The sequence below is a fragment of the Xenia sp. Carnegie-2017 genome, unplaced genomic scaffold, assembly GCF_021976095.1.
Source record: "Xenia sp. Carnegie-2017 unplaced genomic scaffold, XeniaSp_v1 HiC_scaffold_19, whole genome shotgun sequence".
Lineage (NCBI taxonomy): Eukaryota > Metazoa > Cnidaria > Anthozoa > Malacalcyonacea > Xeniidae > Xenia > Xenia sp. Carnegie-2017.
In genome coordinates this window covers 8386194-8408377 of record NW_025813481.1, presented here as the reverse complement: position 1 = coordinate 8408377, position 22184 = coordinate 8386194, and the positions used below count along the sequence as shown (strand labels likewise).

The 22184-nt window shown below is 35.8% G+C and overlaps 1 protein-coding gene and 1 long non-coding RNA gene across 10 annotated transcripts; both read left to right on the top strand.

Moving 5' to 3' along the window:
- The first annotated feature begins 3213 nt into the window (after positions 1 to 3213).
- LOC124438308 (galanin receptor type 1-like) lies at positions 3214 to 16825 on the top strand. Of its 9 annotated transcripts, none has more exons than XM_046988370.1 (3): positions 3214 to 3441; positions 10207 to 10258; positions 15381 to 16825. In XM_046988370.1, the coding sequence occupies exon 3, from the start codon at positions 15626 to 15628 to the stop codon at positions 16694 to 16696; it is 1071 nt and encodes a 356-aa protein (XP_046844326.1). In that variant the 5' UTR covers positions 3214 to 3441; positions 10207 to 10258; positions 15381 to 15625; the 3' UTR covers positions 16697 to 16825. The 9 variants fall into 9 exon arrangements, with proteins under 9 accessions (XP_046844326.1, XP_046844320.1, XP_046844324.1 ...); XM_046988363.1 differs by lacking the exon at positions 3214 to 3441 and adding an exon at positions 7610 to 8569; XM_046988364.1 differs by lacking the exon at positions 10207 to 10258.
- A 1775-nt stretch (positions 16826 to 18600) lies between these two features.
- Positions 18601 to 22001, top strand: LOC124438312. Its single transcript, XR_006946050.1, has 2 exons — positions 18601 to 18654; positions 21659 to 22001. It is a non-coding gene; the product is annotated as an uncharacterized LOC124438312 (long non-coding RNA).
- The last annotated feature ends 183 nt before the right edge of the window (positions 22002 to 22184 follow it).

Below are 22184 nucleotides of genomic sequence, written 5' to 3'. Positions count from 1 at the left end.
GTAGCTCTATGATGAAAATCTGACTGAAGCAATAATAAGCACAAGAGTACAATATACCAACAGTGGGATAAAATTGATAAACATATGGAACCAAATAAGAAGAGAGGAAGATGACCCAAACAAAATATCAGAGCCAATCACAAGCGAGTAAGTCATGGCAATAAAAATTGTAGCAACAAAAACAAGAGATGATGGACTGGATGTCGAAGACTAACTGCTTTATAGTTACATACGAGGAAGAAAAAATAAGAGTTGCATGTCGAACGGCAAATTCTGAAGGCGAGTGAATTTCAGTGGAAAGTGTGAAGGAGAGAATACGTATATACAGAAAATCAATCGAAAGTAAAGTATAATCTCTCACAAGGAGCAAAGAAAATCAGGTATAAAGAAAAGAGTGCGGAAGAAAAAATATCGAAAGGGGAATGAGAAGAGAAAGGAGAGCAATGAAGAAGTTTGTGAAAAGACAAAACAATTTTAACAATGGCGAAAAACTTTCAAAAAAGAATGCCTTGAGAAAAGGACAAAAATAGTCATAGGTGGCGTTCAAATGCAGTAAGGACTCACTAGAAAGAAGTGCATCATTTTCGTGAGCAAGCTATTTCAAAAGAGCTAATTTAGTAACACAGGAGGTGTTCGTAAGTAGAGACTCGACAGTATTTGCTAACTGCCATATGAAGAATGAGATCACTCGTGCTTTAAGAAAGGAGGTACCTTGAACTGAAAAAAATTCAATTTCAAAATTAGTAATGTAATAAGTTCCACTTACTACTCAGCAACATTATTTATTGGTAACTGTCATCTTGTAGAGCGGTTTAGTGAATGTCCACGTAATTGTATCAAAACAGGGTGATCGCAACTGGCATTTTAGAGGCTAACTGAGATTCATTTATTTAGCACTTACAATGATTTACCTAGGAAGCTTTCTCACTGTGTTGTGTTTAGATAAGGCAGAACTGAAATAATGCTGAAATAATGGGTCATGCTTAGATCATCGTAAACGTTTTGAGCTAGTTTCATACTCATGGGCTTTTTAATGTGTATATCCATGTTGAGAATCACTAAAAACGTTAAAATCTTCCTAAAGAGAGTTATGGAATTCGTGTAATAAAAATTAATGCCCAACATAAAGTTTTGATTAGAGCCATAGAAATAGACCAGAAAAATTGTAAAATTAAATTTATTGTAATGTTTCATCTTTACTCAAGACATCTTCAGACAATTAATAAATAGGAAGTTAAGACAAGATATTATATTTACAAAAAGGTGTTAAATTACTACTAAAGGAGGCGGTGTCAAATGGATTATATGATAAGGAAGTTAGGAAGTAAAATAAAGAGAAATTAAAAGAGGTTAAGTGGAATGGAATTTCCTTGCACATTAAGTGAAGGCTTGTATTTATTGATTAGAAGGCTCTCATGAATGGAGAGTTCATAAGAATCGTTGGAAGAGGAGATTATTTTAAAGTCGTCTAAGTTGTGGGTGTGTCCAGTTGCGTTAATGTGAGCAAAGATGCTTGACAACGCAGGGTGGGAAACTTGGTTGCCTGTAAGGGGGGATATTCCCAAGTGCTCCGAAAATCTGGTGTATAGATGGCGTGTGGTTTGACCCACATACGAGGCGTTGCAGCTTCGACACTTGAATAAATAGACTACACCAGATCTCAGAGGTTTGGGAATTTTGTCCTTAAAGGGGAAGAAAGAAGAGATACGTTGGGAAGGGCGGAAAACGAATTTAATAGAGTTATGGAAAGTTAAAAAAAAACTGAGCTGTTCGTGTATGTTTGAAGATGTCACTGTTGATGAGAATCATTAAAACGTTAAAATCTACTCAATGAGAGCAATGGAAAGTTGAAAAACTGAGCTCTTTGTGTATGTTTGATCACTAGGAACGTTAAAATCTTCTTACACAAACTTATGGAAAGTTAAACATCGGAGCACTTCCTCTATGTTTGATGACGTGACTTGAACTGAAGCTATATACGGAAGAGAAGAAAGGGGTATGAACCATTGAACTAAAATACATGGAATTGTTACCAGAAGCAATAATTGAAGCCAAATCTTACACCCATACACACGACATTACACCAAGACACGCGTGTTTAATGTTTCGAGATTATCTCGCGGAGTGATAATTGATTGAAATACACACGAGTGTCTGGGTGTAATCTCGCGTGTTTGAGTGTAAAGCCTGGGCCACACTATCGTCTATATTGACGAAAACGAAAACGAAACGAAAATTCGTGCACGAAATGCATGCCAGACACGACGAAAAATTTCAAGCATGTTTGCAAAGCCAAAACATTATTGGCCAATAAGCAAGCGGCATTTTTGACGGATTAGAAACAATGGCGATCTCTAAAAGAAAAAGATTACTTCTTCTTAAGAAAAAGTTACTGCTAAAATGTTTAAAAAGTAATGGAAATGAATGATTTGATATAAAAAGTTTGTCGGCGGACTATCAATAATACTCACTATCCCACGCCAAGTCCGTAATTTTATTAAATTCATCTAAAACATCTTGCCAGTGATTTCTTTTCTTGTTCCTCGAGTCCTTATAATCCGGGTGACTTTTATCATACAAAATTGGTTTTTTCTCGCATCAGATTTATCAAAACCTCTTGCCACTCCGCCATGTTTGAGAACAAAGTCTGATATTATCAAGATATTTTTAGCCAATAGTATGCGTTTTCGTTGACGAAAAAGGTCAAAAGTTCAACCCTTCTAATATGAACGAAAGCGAAATTTTCGTCGAGTTTTCGTTCAAAATTTTCGTTGCGGAAGTTTTCGTTCTAATTTTCGTCGATATGGACGATAGTGTGGCCTAGGCTTAAGATTTGGCTTCAAAAAATTATTAAGCTTTTCTATTACAGGTAGCGTTCCATGTATTTAAGTTCAATGGTATGAACTCGAAGGAAACATGACAGAGCAAACCATTTATAATGAATAAGGCTGATTTTAAACTGCACGATGAAAAAGATGGAGATTGATTCTTTTGTTTAGGTATATGTTTGGAACAGATTCAGGAGTGGAACTTGGGTTGAAAAAATGTAAAGTGGTCAGGGTAAAGAGAGAAAAATTTTTTACCGGCACGTAGCTAGAACGTTAATTGAGGGGGAGGGTTAGATATTCATACACCCAGTTGTGCCCGATTATAATTTCTTTTAAAAGCAAATAGGGCGTTCAAAAGAAATCTGTCGGGCATAACTGAATAAATGAATATTTACACTACCCCCAACAAAATCAACCTTCTCTGCGTCTTTGCTTGTTAAAGCTGAATATTGAACAATTTTGCCAACCAATTGATAAAGAAGACTATAGTATCTGACTTTTATAAAATTTTGGAAGAGAAACTGAAGGGGTAGAGTAAGAAAGAGTACTACTGGAAAATCAACTGAAGAAATATGTTCTAGACTATATATACGAATGTGATGACGCTGTTAAGGTATGGAGCTGTCTGTTGTCTTCAATTGATTAAAGGTAAACTGTAGGCAATGGAAGGAAAACAAGACAATTACTAACAACATACACCAGGGGACTGGCGGCTATTGTTACCAGGATGTTTGGACACACAAAAATTTTGCTTATTGCTTTTGAATGTTTATGATATATTGAATGCCATATTTTTGCTGCTGAACCATTTTCTTAAATTGACGAATAGGCTCACTCTGACATGATGCAGTTAAAACAAAACCTAACGAAAATAAATAATTTCAAGCAGATTGATTACTACAGATAAACTATTGTGGGTGAATGAAGCAGTTTAGTAACTATAGATCAACTATTGTGCGTGATTAACACTATGGCGTCACAGTTAATTAATATGGATTTGATTATTTTCCAGAAGTGTTTGTTCATTATCAAACATTTTGCAAAATACTACAGCTTTACTGAAAAAAGTCATACTAGTAGATAGCCTACAATGTACACTTCTTGCCAATATGAATTTTCCTGTTTATAAAGAAACATAATAGCCATTTCTGTGCGACCAACATTATGCATAAAATATTACGCAATAGATATTTCTAAATATTTCTAAATGAAGATAAATTTCAGGGTTTCACTATAAAAAAAAACAGCCCAGTTTGAGTAACGATAGTACAATACGACCTTTTGTCTGGGAATGTAAATCGTATTCAACTTACGTTGTCATGGCATCATATTCATATTGTCTTATAAAATTGTCGCCGAAACATTTTTATTAAACAATTATTGGATGAGGTTGAGCGTGATATGAAGAATTATTAACACCTAGGTCAATGTTATTTCGCTTCGACAGATAACATTGACCACGGTCTGAATAATTCTTGATATCATGCAAAAGCCGAATTCGATAATTGTTTTATTATTCACTTTCTTTAACTAACCGAAATATTATTTAAAACATATCAATATAAAACATTTTTCAAACTTTCGCTAATTTGTTTTTGTCAGACGGTTTATTCAAGTTCGCCTCGTTTAAATATGTTGCAAATATGCTCAAAGCCAGCTTGGCCGCTTTTTTAGTGTTTACCGCAGCCTTTTCCTTTAAAAACTTTCACATCCTTTTTAGAAACTGTGGCAAACATCGCTGTTGTTTGATTTTTCTTCAAAACCGGCTTTTAATGGCGTCTATTTTTTGTAGAACTATTATTTGTAGATATGACGTCATACCTACAGATATCGAGAATTATTTGCAGGTAGAGTTGATCAATCAAAACGACATTGCTTACACAGTGCATAATAATAAAATTAAACTGTGTGAATACTTCATTTCATGTAAACATATGATGCAGAATCGATTCCCAGAGGTTTGAGAATCTGAGGATGTAGAGCACCGGAGATATTGATGCTCGAACTTTGCCGGTCGGCTTTCCGAGCATGTCTTGGTCCCTATGCCAATCTCCATATAAAGTTAACAGTGCATTGTATGAATGCGTTAATTGGCCAGAAAAAAGTTCTTAAAATGGCGATCCTTTCGATCACATCGTGAGAATGAAACACCCGCAACTTTTAAAGGCTTCCAAAGCACCTACAATGCTTTTTCCACAACTTGCAAAAGTGACATAGACCGGATGTATCTTCCCAGGCCGAGATTAGGTGGCAAAGAATTGATTAACAGCGAGGAATGTCATGCTAATTAAACACACGATACAGTCACTGTTTGCCCAACTAAGTAATGGCAGAATTGTACACGCAAGCAATAGCTAGTGTCATGAAAAAATCCACCACAAACACAGATTAGAAAGGTAGATCAAGATTGTACCGAAAAGAAGATATGTGGTGTTATACACATTTTGTGCTTTTAAAATTGCATCTACCATAATTAGCGTAGGCCTCAGCAACATATTTGGAGGAGAAACATAATCGGCGGGAATCGTGGACGATTGTTTTTAACAATACATTATAACAAGTTTATCGGCCCGTTATATGCAATGTATTCATTTTCTTTTCTCTCTTTGTATGCTTTACACGGGCAGCACAAGAGTAGAGTGTAATGTATTTGAAAAATAAACTTGATTTTTACGTATTTAAATCGATAAAATAGTATTTCAAGAATCCTTTTGCGAGGATCTTGCACCTTTTTTTATGATACTGAGCTGTATATATATTTGCAGATGTAAATATTTTCATGGTATTAGAAATGCTCTTGAAAACACATTTTTCTACTTTGCAAATTGCTCAATTTTTACGAAACTTGGTAGGATTGTGTATTTAACATGGAACTATAATATTTTGGTGGATTGAACGTTTAGGTATGCCTGAAACTTTCAAAAACGCAGAAAAAGCAACAAAAAATCTGCTGACTTTCTCGATAAAATAACTAAGACATAGATAAAAATAATAGCACCACTTTATTAACTATTATACGAAGTACGTGTGAAAGTGTGAGCTTGCAGATAGTACCTTTCTCTGGTGGGTTGTCGGGAGCCAATATCAGGAAAAATATTTCCATTGATAGTGATGATCTAAATAGTAGCTAATATAGAGTACAATGAAGATTATGATACAAATTTTAATCTGCATCCATAGGGAGATATTGAAAAGTAAGGCACTAACCTTAATTCTTGCGCACCGAAATTCCTTAAAGTTCAAACTTGAAGTTTGAACTTGAAGTGCGCAAAAAGATCCTTAAAAGGCTAAATTAAAGTTATGCCGTGTTTCATAACATTATATACAGAATAGCAAAGCTTACAATGCAAATATTTTTGTGTTCATTCATTGGAAAAACAATGGACGGAATCAATTTTCCGAAGAACTCACAGCAAAAAAATATTCCTAAGAAATGAATAATGATAGCTAATACTCCGAAATTTACATTACACGACCAAAACTGACAGGCAACGCTACTGCATGTTCGGCAATGTTGATAAACAAAAGAGCGTATATACGCAATGTGTTGTTTCACAAGAACCATTATCTTCCTGTCAATGTCACCATTAAACATAATTTATCACGGTTATTAGCAAAAGATCGACAATGCACACGAAAAAGCAAATTAAAAATGATTTCCCATAATAACACGGTGGTTTGTTTATGTCGTTAATGCGCATGCGTTGATCAATAGACTTAACATTCAACTTCACGAGATTGATAAAGGAGTCAATAGACAACAAGTAGTATTTACTCGATAAGCTGGACGAGACATGTTGTCTTAGGAAAGAGGTCAATTCAGGTAATTAACAAAGATTTATTAGTTTTGCACTTATTGGTAAATTCATTTGAAGCATACATCGCTTGATTAACTATATATAGAACTCTTTAGAGGATATTCTGAGGGCGAATATCACACAAATGAGATACTTCGGCGTTTTTCCAGAAAACTGGGCAATAATCTTGTAGTGTTTGTAATTAGGCGAAGAATGCAGTCGTATGGAATCCGATAAATTGATATTTTCCTACTCAAACCAAAACACAGAAAATCGTTGCGAACTTCATGTACCGTAAAAAATTAGATAAGGTGAAAATTCACAATGAAGAAGATGGTTTTTACCTTCGACCTGAAGTCAAACAATATCGTAAAGAGCCCGACAAACAATTACGAAAGTACGTTCGGGCGTAACGCATGATTTATCTTAATTCGACAAAGCAGCAAAAAAAAAGATTTAATTCTCAAGTCCAGCTGTAAAATATTCGACAATATTTCCAAAAATACTATGAATTTTTCAAATGGCATTTAATTTAATGTCTCTTTCTGTCGATAGCAACAGTGAGCGGAACAATGAACTGAAAAAGATTACGGCCATTGTTTTTCGTCTTATGCGAACTGGTAGCAAAAATATAATGTCAAATTTATCGAATGTGAAACAGAACACTACCTAGTTGATTTCACGGCATCAATTTTTCTTATGAACATAGCAGATTATGTTGCGGGGGCATCTCGTTGATGTAATACACAGTAATTGATAAAATAAATATACGTCTTTATCGCTTAAAGGAAGACGCATTCCGTAAATATTTACCCAAATATATAGACATTTGATAGCGTTGAATCGTCTTTAATGATAAACGAAGATTACGAACCGTACGCTAGCTGTTTCTTGAAAACAGAGATTGGCAGAAAACAGTTTTACAAGTAAGTTTATAAAAAACAAATTAAAATGTAAGATGTCTATCAGAAAAGCCGAGCTCCGTAGGGCGCAAATTAGTGTCTTTTTTCGTAATGTCGCGCCAGACATACATTTCAGCATTAATTGGGCATTTCTGGCAACCCAATTCAGGGAAACCAATACACGAAAGCAACCAAACAAATGCTATTACATCGTCTTCCTTCGGTAATCATCGGGTCATTACACAGTTATCTAATACGTTGAGGTGATGAAATTTCACTATGCAAAAGCTGTTTAGACACGGTCAACGTGATTGCCAAAATAACTCGATAGAGTCTCGTTGGATTTCGAGTGCTTTTACAACTTAAGTACACGCTTCAAACTTTAAAAAGAACCTGTGCAGAAATTTCTACAATAGCTTTGCTTAAACCTGGCAAGGAGTGGTGAGAAGACGCGTCCGACACTATATTCTCAAAGAACACATGTCTTCATATGAACAAGAACGTTTAACCCGTTCAGTGTTCTCTTCTTAACTCTCTAAGTAACAAGGTAAGGAAGACTTTTGGAAGAGAACCGATTCGGTTGAGTATCATTACTATCATGCAGGAAAGTTTTCAACAGAGCAGCGATTTTGAAAACATAATTGTGCTTACTCTGTTAACCTAGGTTTGCTGGACAGGTGTGCAGGAGTAGCTAAAAAACTAACGTAGGAAACTTCCTCCCCCCCAAAAATGTAATATATTTTACAGATAAAAGGGGGAAAACAAAACGATAACTCATCAGTCACATAGAATGAATGGTTGTACCGTGATTTTTAGCCAACAGATGGCTCCATGTCGTTTTGCCAAAAATTTGATTTGCAGTTATCCGTGTTTCAACCGCACAACGGAAATGTGAAAGCGTTTTGCTTACGTAAATGTTGCCTGGGGTGAGATGTATTAAAAAGTTAGGTTTGTCCGCTGCATGCTATGTAAGAAGGGAGGATGGGAATCGTACATTATGTGCATAACTATAGAGGAAACTGACTAAAGAAACCTGTGAAAGGTAGGAAAATTAACTTTGCCTCGAGGGAAATGTAACATTGCTTGGCGTCCAAATTTTTTTTGTTGAAAGTGTGAGATGATGAGCTATGAAGAGACCAAGGTTTTTTTCAACGGAAAAAAAAAACAGCACAAGGATTTCCACGTCAGTTAGCTCTTCACATATACCATTGTTGTGATAAAGATTACTTAGATTAGCGAGCCATTATAATGTATGTATAGCTATAAGACCTCGTTTCTGCGATAGCTATGGGTCATTTAAAAAATTATCGAAGTGAGAGGATGTTTAGCGAGCGAAGCTCTGCAAGCTTACTGCGTGAACTAATTCGACCGTTTTTTCAAACTGTTTTTCATGTGGTTAACTTAAACGCTCAAGTCAAAATACCCTCCACGACAGTTAAACTAAAATCAAATGTACACATGCGGGGTTTTGATGACATAGCTATAATTGCCGATAATCAAATAACGCGCGCTCGTGCGTAAAGTCCTGCGCCACGATGGAATATGTGGCTTGCTCCTTCTATTTTTCCCCATGATAAAACGCAGTCAGCCAAATTTCACGAAAATCCTCTTCGCTTGTCACATGAGCGAATGAATGATAACAAATGGGACGGCCGTGCCGAAAACACGACAGTATTCATTTCTTTGATATCAATAACAGCAAATGACGTTTTCTGTCGGTTTTGGCCACGACGCGTGACCGCAACAAAACCGAGCCGGCTAATATGCAATATCTTGGCCAACCAAAAGGAAACATGAAAGTCTAACATAACCAAATATAAACTATTGTATTGTCTAAACACTTGCCATAGAGGCGTGATAAACTGATAGTCAAGATAAGCAAGCATTGCGCAGCAAGGGGTGCTTAGGAAGCATCGACTTTCTTTAATAAGCTGCTTGCAAATACAAGCTCTTTAAAGACGTTCCTCTACCGTTTGTTCCATTTTTGGCATTTTTCTCACCGTATGTATGCTAACACTTACGTCCAAAACGCAAAATACACAACATTGCCTTAAAAAATGACAGTAGTCACTGCATTACAAGCGGTCGTTTGGTGTATGTCAACGAATGGATAAAATCAATTCTTGCGTTTCTCTTTTTACTGGTCTTCACAAGCGCGAAAAAAGGCGCAGTTGATATATAGCCAGCTTGAATTGAGCAAAAGCTGCATATATTTAGCTAAGCTACTTTGTCAACGCCGGAATCTCTGTTTTTTGTATCTTATATCATTGCTATGTTATCTCTTGTGGTAAATATTTGCACGTATAATTTGCGAGTGAATGATATGGTAACTAATGTTGGAATACTTTGACGGATTATCAATATACACATACACATGTACAAGCAGTGCGCTAGCTTCATATTGAAATGTACAAAAAATAGCTACAATTCACTAATCAACGTATCGTTTTTTCAACGCAAGAAAGACGGATGAGAAAAAAACTTATACATATGCGTTGTTTTGAGAGCAAAAATATTAGCCACAGCATCAAAGAGTATAATAAAATGAAGATTACTTCGTGGTCGCCGTCAAACATGAGGCGTTGACTCCACAAAAGGCGTTATATTTCGTCTTGTGTTTACAATAAAGCGTTTATTTGAATGGCTATGTGTGAATAAACTCGTCGCTTTTATCTGCAGGATCTGCGCAAACGTCAATAAAAAGCAAGTGAAATCCATCTCGAACTTCACGGTATGTTAAAAAACTCTGCGCTACATTCTTGGTTTATTATATGAAACCTATGCACTCTCATCAATTTATAAAATTATACATTTTTTAAAGTAGTGACAGATTGGCTAGTCTTGGTCTCCTATTGCGATACCTCCTGCGAAAAAAATATACGCGACTATAACTTTGACTTAATCACTTCGGCTTACATTGGAATTAGGACAAAGTACTCGCTATTTGTGAATAAGCTTTCCTTTTCTTGAATAATTCAGCTTGTGTTTTTTCCCATGCCATTTCGAGCGAAGATGTTTTTTGTTTCTCCTAAGACGAATCGTTGTTAAAAGTTCACAATGATTAAATTGTTGAATTTTTGTGAATTGTCGAAACAGACAAAATTGCGCAACGTTTGGTCTAGAGCTACATCATTGACCAATCAAACCAAACTGATAGCTAAATTTCTCCCCTTTGGAAAACAAACGGTCAGATATTTCAAATAGTTAACTTGACCAGCTGTAACTCCCTTTAACTGTCTCTGGTAATCCAATTAAAGTGCGTTTGATGACCTATTGTATAGCTCCTCCAAAATAAATGGCTTGATTTCTATCCAACTTATAGCTACATAAATCACGTTGATTGCAGCCTATGACATTTATGAATAGAATATGGCATAATGCCTATAGAAATGGATATAAAGAGAGATAAGTTGGACAGCCTGGACTGAATGTAGATGTTTTCTCAAAAAGTAAGTCAAGTTTATTTATATAGAAGTAGCTACGTAGAGCTCATGGATTTGGGGGACATAGTTTACTAGGAAGAACAAAGTAGAACATATATAGATTGTAGATATTGTGGGCACAGTTTAACATAAAATTAGAATCTAGAAAGTTGAGTTTATGAATCTTTGGCTGGAAAGGCTTACCTTAAAGAACAAAATATAGTACATCGAGCTTTTTAATATAAAAGATGAAGCTTATCTTAGAGAGCAAGCTCTTGCGTCGAGCTCATGGATTTTGGGTACAAAGTTTGCCTTGAAGAAAAAAGTAGTACATATCAAGTTATGATAGGTATAAAGGACAATTAAGCTTATCGTAGAGAACAAGCTATAGAACGTTGAGTACCTTGATTTGGACGAGAAAGTTTACCTTAAAAAACAACGTAGAACACCGAGTTATTATATATGGAGGATACACAGTTTACCTTAGACCTACAGAGAACAAGTTAGTGCGTAGTGTTTATGGATTTTGGGGGACAAAGTCTACCTTGATGACCAAAGTATAGGGCACTCATTCTCCCTGAGTTTACTTTAGATGACAAGATGCTACGTAGTGTTCATAGATACATGTACATCAATTTCAAGAATTTTGGAGACAAAGTTTGCATAAAGATCAAGACAATCACTCGCGTTCATGAAAATAACGGCACAATTTGCCTTATGGAGAACGAGCTAGTATGTCAATCTGACACGTATATTTTCATTCATATAGAGTGTGGGAAAATACTGTGTTTTTTTCCTGCTTTCGATCAAGCTCGACATGTTTATTCACCGATTTTGCATATAGATTTCGTGGCCTGAACTAAGGAATGCTGTTAGATTATATGGCTTATGATCCTATTCGTCGTAATTCGTTCATTTCTGGCATGAGCACAGTAGATTTAAGTAATAGCCTTCCAGTTTACAAGCATTGACATTAACCTGCTAGAATACACACATGCTGGGCGAATATTCATACTTCCTAGTAAGGTATATACATGTCGTCACTTTATGTACACATAACAAAATCCTACAAAAGCGGATTTCAACTTGATGTATGTAAAATACCATGTGATAAAATTTTGTTATTAACGTCTTCAAACTTAAATGGCTTGACAAGGGTATGTATAGCTGCACAACTCTCGCATAAAATCGCTATAAATTGCTCGGTATGATTTTTGAAAGAGTGTGAAAAAGAAGAAAGTTAATGACATCTATACAGGTCAGTCAATGGATTTCCTCAAATGCATAGCTGTCAAAATATTATAGTCTAATCAAGGAGGCGGCTTTATAGTCGTTAAGGTAAATTGCTTTCCTATAACGTCTTGAACAATTTACAGAATTCGAACTCTTTCAAATGCCGAAAAATCGTGAGTTGAACGTTGAAGCGCTTTACGAAACGCATTACAAAAAAGCAGGGCCGTAGGCAATACGGATTTCCTGACTTTCGATATTGTGAAGAACCATTTAATTTAAGATACTAAATCAATCAAGTATTTCACTATTTATAATTATTATAAAATGATTTATAAGTCAAGGTTAAACCTGCACAGTTCTTTGTATAGATTACATGTGTACGTAAAATAAGCATTTAAACAAACTCGACGTATGATGGCACACCGTCAACATCAAGACATGCTGAAGTAGTAAAAAAATTGATATATATATAAGTTTAAAGATTGGTAATCCAGGCATGTTTTATTGTAGAAAAGTAAAGGTTTCTTCGGATTTTTCAAAATCTATTTTATATCCTAAATATAACTTCCTACATCATTAATATAGGAAGTATATTTATATATATAAAATATTTAAATATTATTTTCCCTGGAGGTAGACGTTTAGCATAACCGCATGGGGACGCCAACGAACACAGTTCTTTACGCAAGAGTCCAGCGTGTGTGTGCGCGCGCCATGATTTATAAGGAAGCAGCTCTCTGGTGTGCGGCATTGTTATGCAAACGACATAGATTAATAACACTGTCCAACGATCTTATCAAAATTATAATTGAGTTCGATGATTTGAAAAAACACCTAAAATGCTTCAACTCATATGAGAATTTGCACGATGCATCATGTGACTGGATTTTTGACAGAGCGCAAAGAGTTCTGGGGTTTAATGACAAATATTTCGACAAGGAAATATAGAATATAGAAACGACACTTTAAATTAGCAAATATAGTAGTAATATTTTTGCTAGAAGCAATCCTTTTCGAAAATTGTATGAATGAAAAAGTAAAAACGATTTTTTCTTTTGGAAAAAATCATCTTAATTCGGACGGTGAAATAAAGAACTTTTGCTTTGCAAATGATAAAAAATTGACTAATATATGAATAATATTACCCAATTTTTTAAAAATAAGAAATCCTACGAATTTAGCGGGAATTTTTTACTTTTCATTATTGTGAAATTGTTTTAATCGCTCCGTCCGGAATTATTTCAACCCTTTCGTACATTCGGCATGTTTAATGACCTACGAAACGTGAAAATAAAATGAAAACATGCAGTCTACTTTGTTAAATTTAGACACATACCAATTACCACATAGCTCATATAGGCACTTACCAATTTATTAGAATTAGAATTTAGACACATACCAATTACCACATAGCTCATATAGGCACTTACCAATTTATTTGAATTAGAATTTAGACACTTACCAATTATACGACATTGATTATGTCATTCTCAGTTTTTCTTTACAGTAAGAACACATATTCAGAGCTGGGCGTTGTTGCACATCTAAAAAAGTACAATCATATAGGGGGATGTTAATCTTAAAACACAAACGTCAAACGTTTCAAGCACTTTGCACAATATAAACAAAAGACTGTTGATGATCTCGAATGATTATCATTGGTTTGTAAGATTTAGAGAAATCGCTACTTCTCATCTGTACGGTCTATCAGTGTCATAAAATACATAAAATAAACACAATGGAGTTTGTTTAGAGCTGTGTTTGCATTAGCCTGTGCAAAACTTACCCGAGATCAACCAATCAAATCAATCATAACAATCAATCAGTCAAAGTGAATCTGCAAATCGATCATGAGTACATTTTAGATGAAAAATTAAAAAGTTTAATTTAAATTTGTCTGTTTTGCATTATTTTTATTTTGTAAAAGAAATAAAAGATGTTTTTCGTGTTTTCACTGGCTTATGCAAACCTCGGAGACGTCTGTGAGAGCTTTCGAGACGGTGCAACCTTCGACCTTCGGTCTCGGGCTTGAACTGATCAGCTCTCGAGTTCTCCCAAAGGTCTCCTCAGTTTGCATAAGGCTGTGCAAACAAAGTAAACATCTTATTTCTTAAGCAATGTATACTAGCTATGTACGAAGTAAAAGAGTCAAACATATTTGGGCGTACGATTAGTCTTCAATTAATCTAATATCGATTAATCTAAAAACATTAACATAATTAAACATATACTATAATATGAAACTGTCAAACGCAGATTTTCAACAAGTTTTAGCGAATTTCAGCTAGACAAAATATGACTTATCCTTCAACTTTTCCCTGTAGTTCGATTGGTGAGAGAAATGCGATGATTTAATAGTTAGGCCATGCAATAGGTAAAAAACAGCGTAGCGATTGCGAAGTGTCGTACATACGTTTTTCAATTGAAAGAAAATTTGCACGCTTGTACTATTGAAAATTTTGAAAAATCATTAACATCTCAATGATTTTGCTTATTGTAAAAGTAGTTCTTAAATGTTAATAGGTATAGAAAATCGCGAGTGAATTTGGAAAAAAATCAGGCTTTCCGAACCTTCCACTTCCTTATCAGTTCCCTAAGCGGATTTGATGCTATAATATGTGGACGTAAAAACAGCATGACACAAGCTAAAAATGCGCATCTTTAGATAGGCGTTCGCGATAAAAGAACTTCAGCTAACATCTGCTACCCATTGTCGCGTTTTTGGCATGTGCATGTACATATATATACACATATGTACGTAACTAGAACGTTAGATTTTTGGATGAGTGTGTGTGTGGGGGGGAGGGATATTCATTTTTTCAGTTCAACCCAAATATTTTCTTTTATTGAAAAGAAATTCACTTTCAATTAACGCTCTACAGTTACGAACCAGTTGGAGGGAGGCTAGGCTGTAGTCTCAAATAATTTTGCAATCATGTTGAATTTTTCAATCCAGTAATCTTTCCGAGTCCTCACAGCCCTACTTGATCCACTTTGAATACAGATATCGATTTTCGAGAAATGATTCCAGATATTTGGAAATTTAGTTTACCTTCCACGAGATCAAGCAAGCCAGATTATTGTTAATCGGTTCGATCAGATTATATTCAGCCGTGTTAGTGATTGTTGATGTACATGTGTCCCCCACCCCCTTCCTTCACGATAAGAAAAAATAATTTTTTTCAATTTTTTTTTAAGAAATTTTTTTCGGCAAGATAGAAAAGTTGCTACGTCGTGCAAGATTGACAACACTTAAGTGAAAGACATACTCGAGATTCACATCGAGCCAAGACGTGATTTCTTGACGTCACAAGAATCACCATTTTCGTATAGCATTAACAACCATCCGAGCTTAAAAATCACGTTGAAGTAAAGGTTCCGACATATCAAACGCAAACCTTGCTTCGTTCAAACTAGAGGTTCACGAAGCTTACACAACAAAGATGGAAGTCCCAAACGCCACCGGGAATGAAACCAAAGGCTTGGATGACAAAACCACAATGTTTTTCGCAATTATGTGCTTTGCCATAATAAGTATGGTGGGTATGATAGCAAACGTTGTGATTATCGTGAAACTCATGAAGCATAAGAGAAAATCCAGTGAATACTTCATTCTAAATTTGTCGATAACGGATCTGGTCGTCTGCTCATTGTGTATACCGCTGGACATTTACGATCAGTTTGCAGGAACATGGAAGTATGGCGCTTTCATGTGCAAAATAATTTGGCCGTTTCAGACACTTTTTACGCTCATTTCTATTTTGACCCTGACTGCAATGGCGATCGAACGACACAGAGTCATAATGACGCCATTCAAACCTCGTTTGACGCGTTCCGACTTGTTGAAAGTGATCCTTCTCATTTGGTTGATAGGGTTTTGTGTGATAGCCCCATACATACACCACCTGGAGTACGATGGTACTGAATGCATAGAAAAGTGGCCACACAAGATGAGCGGAGCGTATTACACACTTTCTTTGCTCATCATTGACTACTGCATACCGCTGACCATCATTGCGTATTGTTATGGGCGCGCAGGCTACAAACTGTTCGTCAACACAAGAGAATTTAAAACGGTGAACTCCGGAATTATGAATCACATGAAGCGCCTCGAGCGTAACAAGCGCGTTATCAAAATTTTCAGTTTTGCCGTCTTAGTCTTCCTTATTTGCATGTTGCCGAGCGACATATATTGGATGTGGAGGAGTTTTGGCGACGATTCTGATTTCGCACACAAGAAAAGCTTCGAAACTTTTTCTTATATCCTCATATACAGCAATAGCTGTTTCAACCCGTTCATATTCGGCGCATGTAACTTTAACTGCTTCAGAAAAAAGTCGTCGATGTCTTCGCATCGGAAGCTTGTGCAAGAAGGTTCGGGAAACGCTAACAGCATGTCGTCGGGAAGCAATGGACACCACACCACATCCACGAAAGGAGAAAAAAAAGTAGAGCACGATGATGTGCTGATCGATTTCAACAACCTATCCAAACTCAGGGAAACAGACATTTAATAAACTCGTTCCAAACTTCGGATTGTACAAAGTCGTATAATATCTATACCTAATAGAAAACAAACTTGTTTATATTCTGTATAATTCATAGATATTTTCATTTCTTTATAAATATATCAATGACAGTAATATGATATGTGTTCGTTCTCAGTCCCTTTGCACTCGCAGCACACACATTAGCCATGCTTGTAAGTTCAGTTTGAAAGAATATTTGGCAGAGATCACTCTCACCCCTAGCCTTCTCCGGGTAAACATTCCACTTTTTCGTACTAATTTGATCTTATGCAGATGCTCACAATGAGTGTTCCGCTCGTTACACATTCTCTCTCGATCGTTTTTTGCGCTCTCCCCAGCTCTCTCTCTCTTTCCAGATACGATGATTTCCCTTTTCCAAATATTTTTGTTCACGTGCCGAAAGATGTTGGAAAACTTAAAGGTTTTTGCGGTTTGCTCTTGTTCGAGTTTATACTTCAAATTCTATGTTTCAGTTGACTTGTTGTTGACTGTTCGATTATATAAACACATCAAAAAAGAAAATCCTACCCCCTGGAGATATATTGTTATAACTTGTAAATCAACGAATCGAACATAGTTTAACACAGAACTGCTTAGACTTAACATAATTTGTAAACTGCCACGTGAAGAGTGGGATCGCTCGTGTTTTAAAGAAGTATAAAAGGTCCCTTGAATTAAAAAAATACCTAATTTTAAAATGAGCATTAAAAATTAGGACCGTCAGTTTCACTGACTATTCAGCAACATCATTTCATTGATGTTGCTGAATAGTCACCTTGTGAATAGTCACCTTGTGAATAGTCACCTTGTGAACAGTCACCATGTGTAAAGCACTTTGAAGACTGCCCATACTATCAGCATAGCGTAGCCGGCGCAATAATTGAAAGGCCAATAATCATATATTTATGGTCTACCGTATTAAGTACTAATGAAATCGATTGTTTTTTCAAGTTATAACAAGCATATATGAATAATGCCCTCCCCCTTAAAATCATCGATTATAGCTACGCCACTGTATACTAACGTATCAAAACAGGGCAATCGCAATAGGGCTTTTAAGGACTGGCTGGGATTCGCTTATGTGGCACTTAATATAATTTATAGAGTGGTGAACTTTCTTTTTTTGTAGCCTTAATACATTGAGAATGTGATCGTAATTAATGCATTCATATGTAAATGTTACGATCCGAACGTTGTAATCCAATAAAGTTACGAATACAATGCTTAATTACTTCCAACCCAACCACTCGGCTGATTCATAACAATTCCAATAATTTACTGCAGAAAAAAACTTATCATTGAGCAATATTACTGTCGATGAAATCGAGTGATATTGCGAAGACTGATGTTGAGACCCATCCATAATAGGATTGATGCGTGTACAATAAGCTCTATTTGTGATATCCGAGGTTCATGTTTCATGACTCAAGGTGTACCTGTCGCAAACAATGGGTAGCTTGGTAAGTCTTAAGATTTACTCCGCTTTGTTTACAGTCAAAAAGAACTGCTCGGACTTTTTCTAGTAATGTTGGATATAGTGATGATTATTATCGACGTCAAAGATTGCGTGATTAACTTAATAGACACCATGTCTAACCCATGCAAAGTAGTGTGCGTGTGACTAAAGTCCGAAGGCTAATAGATTTTCGAACAATGTTCGAATTTTCGAATATCAGGCGATAACAACCTGAAATTTACATAGCTGGAGCAAAGCGTGTAGGCTGGCTACGCCAATGGTTGCTGGCCAGTAGTTCTTTTTGAGTGCCCGTGTAAACGTTTTACATGACCATTGTTAATTTCTTCACAAATCCATTGTTTTTAGAATTTGTGAACACAAAACATTTGAACAGGGGATGTCGAAAGTCGGTATGGCTACTGTACTGCAAGCAATAATTTAACTAGCTGAGATTGACACGTCATTGCAAATGAAATCGCACACCAGGGTTAGCAGAAAGATAAGACCACTTGCATTCTTTTTATAATTAAAATCTTCTTCCCATCTTGATTAAGCTGTGCCAGCTTAACCTTGTTATCTAATGCAAAGATTACATAGCACGTACAAACTATCTTTGCACGTTTTCGTTCATACATACGTCATTGGTAATTATTGAGAAAGATGAATTAGAATCACATTTTTTAACAAAAATCAAAAAGTTTATTACCGTAAAAAGGCTCGTTACTCAAACAAATACAAACGCTGTATAGGAGTCCATGAGTTATTAGAAAGACGAGGAAAACCCACATGCGTCCCCACCAGTGAGGAATGATAGGATTTTCAAATCCAATGTTGTTTAAAAAAAACGAGAAAGGCGCACTCGGAACTTCATCAGACAAGAATGATGGAAACTCCGGCTTCATAAGTTGTTTGAGACTTGTTATGGAGACTCTATCGCAACAACATAAGCGAGATATAATGAAAACTCCCATTTCAAACATTGTTTGAAAGATGAGAAAGACCAAAACTCGCAAATGATGGGTACTCACACTCCTCAAGTAGTTCAAACGATGATAAGACCCACATACTACGCCACAAATCAGGGATGTTACAGAAACTCCCATTTCACAAGTTCGTTCTAAAGACGAGCAACTTATGACAAATAAATATACTCATAGTTGCAGCCATTGATACTTATTTAAACAGGGAGAATTCTGCAAATCCCAAAGCACATCGGCGCTCAAGATCTCCAGACAACTCGAATACTAGATACTCTGATCAGAGACATAGAGACCTGTTTCAACTTTTTATGTATCAAACGCACAAGTATTTGCATTTTTAAGAATGACAATTATAAAATCATGTGTAGCGTAGCCATTTTACGCCCGCTATGCAAATATTTTTGTGTTTATTGGCCGTGAAGCAATAGATTTCCAAAATGGTGACCTTTCAGAATTTTCACAGCCTGAGTAATTCTGCAGGGTCGCTAGTTCTTATTATTACGACAGTGCAATAAATATAAAAATATGAGTAAAAGTCCATCAAACTGTAGTTTAACAAAACAAAAAAACACCAAATTTCTGCCATGCTTTCACAAATTAACCGAATGTTTTGAAAAACAAGAGCACACACAGCACACTTATCGTTGAAATCACTACACATTACAAAGTATTGAATGCTTACTGCTATTTTATAAATACATTTTCTATGCTATGATGCAAAATATCGAAAACATCTGGCTACTGCCATCATCAGAGATTATACGTAATATAAATCCTAAATGTATAATCTGTATTCATATATAATCTGTATTCTGGCTACTGTTCACGTCGTTTTTGCTTGGTGTATTATATCAAACGTAAATTAGCTACTAAAAACAAAATTTGACGTCAGAGTGTTAACAATAAATCCATTATAGTCATAGTGTTTCCAATACATTCATCAATCTATCCTATCCAGGCGACGACATTCTTGCTCACGCAAGCAAATCCTTAAATGTACCAAGGGATTAAAACCCATTAGCTATCTTTTGTCTTCTCCACGTATTTTCTAAATTTTTGCACCGAAAATCTTATCAGCACAACAGAAGAACCAAAAAGATAAGCAATGTCACAAAACTCGAGACGGATGGGACAAAAAGCAAAATATTTTTTTGAACTAAGTCAATTGAGCAAAAATCATTTCAAGAGTGAACTAGGCTTTCCATTGAAAGATTTGACCCGAAGATAACAACACGGTAGGCGGTCGATACCATGACATTCCTAGACACTCTACTGAAAAAGCTAGAATTTCATGGAATTCACAGGTCAAGTTCACAATTAGTTAAAACAGTATCTTTTCAACAGACACCATAAGTATCGAACTCTCCCACGTGCCTTGAAAAGAAAGATCTAAGATATTTGCTGATGACAGCCACTAGTTCCACTATATAGTGGAAGTTTGGAGGTGTGGTTCAGGGAATTCGACATCGAAGTTCGGAGACCGGGTTTGGATCATTCTTAGTTTTCCTTCAGTGAAGTACTTAAGCCCCTGCACGACGGCAACGTGATGATCCAGGCGCAGGGGATAGTGGAAGTGCAGACTGCAAACCGAAAAAATATTATGAACCAATCAACGGCCATTAAACTATGCTTACATCCGGATCTGATCTGATTATCGTTTATCTTGGAAACCCAATAAACACCAACTATTTATATCAGACATTAAGGATGTGTTTGGCGAGTTGCAATCGTTTGTGCAAAAGCTCCAAAACAGAGCTGTTTGGATTCTTTTAAATATAAGCGTTGATGTGTAGTTTCGAGTTAAAATGAAGTTTACGGTTGCTATTGATATTACTAACTTAATAAGGCAGAACATGACTATTTGAATATTGTTCCCCCCCCCCGAATTATCGAGTTGGCTACGTCACTGATCATAACCATATGCAACAATAGCGTGTATGAAAACTTTTGATATATTTTAAGCGACACAAGGGAAAGCGTCGCCAATTTTACAGCACAACGTATACCAAATTCACAATGTACTTCAACGTTCACTTCAGATGTTTTATTTAGATTTTTATTAGTGACGCGAGCAATGTTATGTTTGGAGGCGGGGCAGGGGAGCTTCCCAAAAATACTACTTACGTACTACACTAGCCCCTCTTAAGCTGGTTATTGCTTACCACAGTTATATCGTGAATATCTTAACTAGGTCTTCTAAAAACTCTCAAATGAGAATTGCCACACATTTTTTTGTAAAATCACTCCTTATATACACATCTTGTAAATAACTTTTCCATGCACCTTTCCTACTCGTCTAGCTAGCTCGTACTTCTCGTTATAAAGGATTAGCGTGTGTAAATAATTTCTCTTTATCTTTGAGACTTTTTTCGAAAACTTTTTTCAATCTCAGATACACACTGCCATCAAGGAGCCCTTGAAAAACATTCCCCATCAATTATGGCAATTGACATTCTTTTGTAAAATTATATCACTTTATAAGATATAAGTTACAAAGCTTTTCTTCTTTAGGGCGGTATATTTTACTCAGCTTCCAGACGGCTGGTTCCATCGAAGGCTCCAATGATCATTTACAAAGAAACCGCAGGTTTTAACGTCGGATCACGATGTAACAGACGACGAAGGAACATTTGTATAGTGTAGGAGTTAATGACGTTCGGAAGTTATTAGTCGATCAATTACTTAAAAAGAAAACCCCCAATTAAGTACTAACTACATCACTGAACCACGAAATATTTTAAAAATCTTCATGAAACAAAGACTTGGTTGTGGTAAGAAACTTAGGTACTGCTTGGAAGAGCGTATTTACCATTAGTAAATAGATACATAAATAAATTTTATTTAAACTCGTTAACTTACGCCGATTCCCACGAGGGGTGCATGAAATAAAAATTTACAGCAAAGATAAAATGTGCATAAAAGCTACTTACAAAAAAAAACACTAAAGAACTACATACTAAATTACTAAGCAGTGAATAGTTGACTAAGCACTAAATACTAAATACTTTGCCAAATTTTCAACAGTTCCTTTTCGAAA

Bases quoted from the DNA above. Each gene is read 5' to 3' on its own strand.
- LOC124438308 (XM_046988364.1), top strand. From the start codon at position 15,626: ATGGAAGTCCCAAACGCCACCGGGAATGAAACCAAAGGCTTGGATGAC.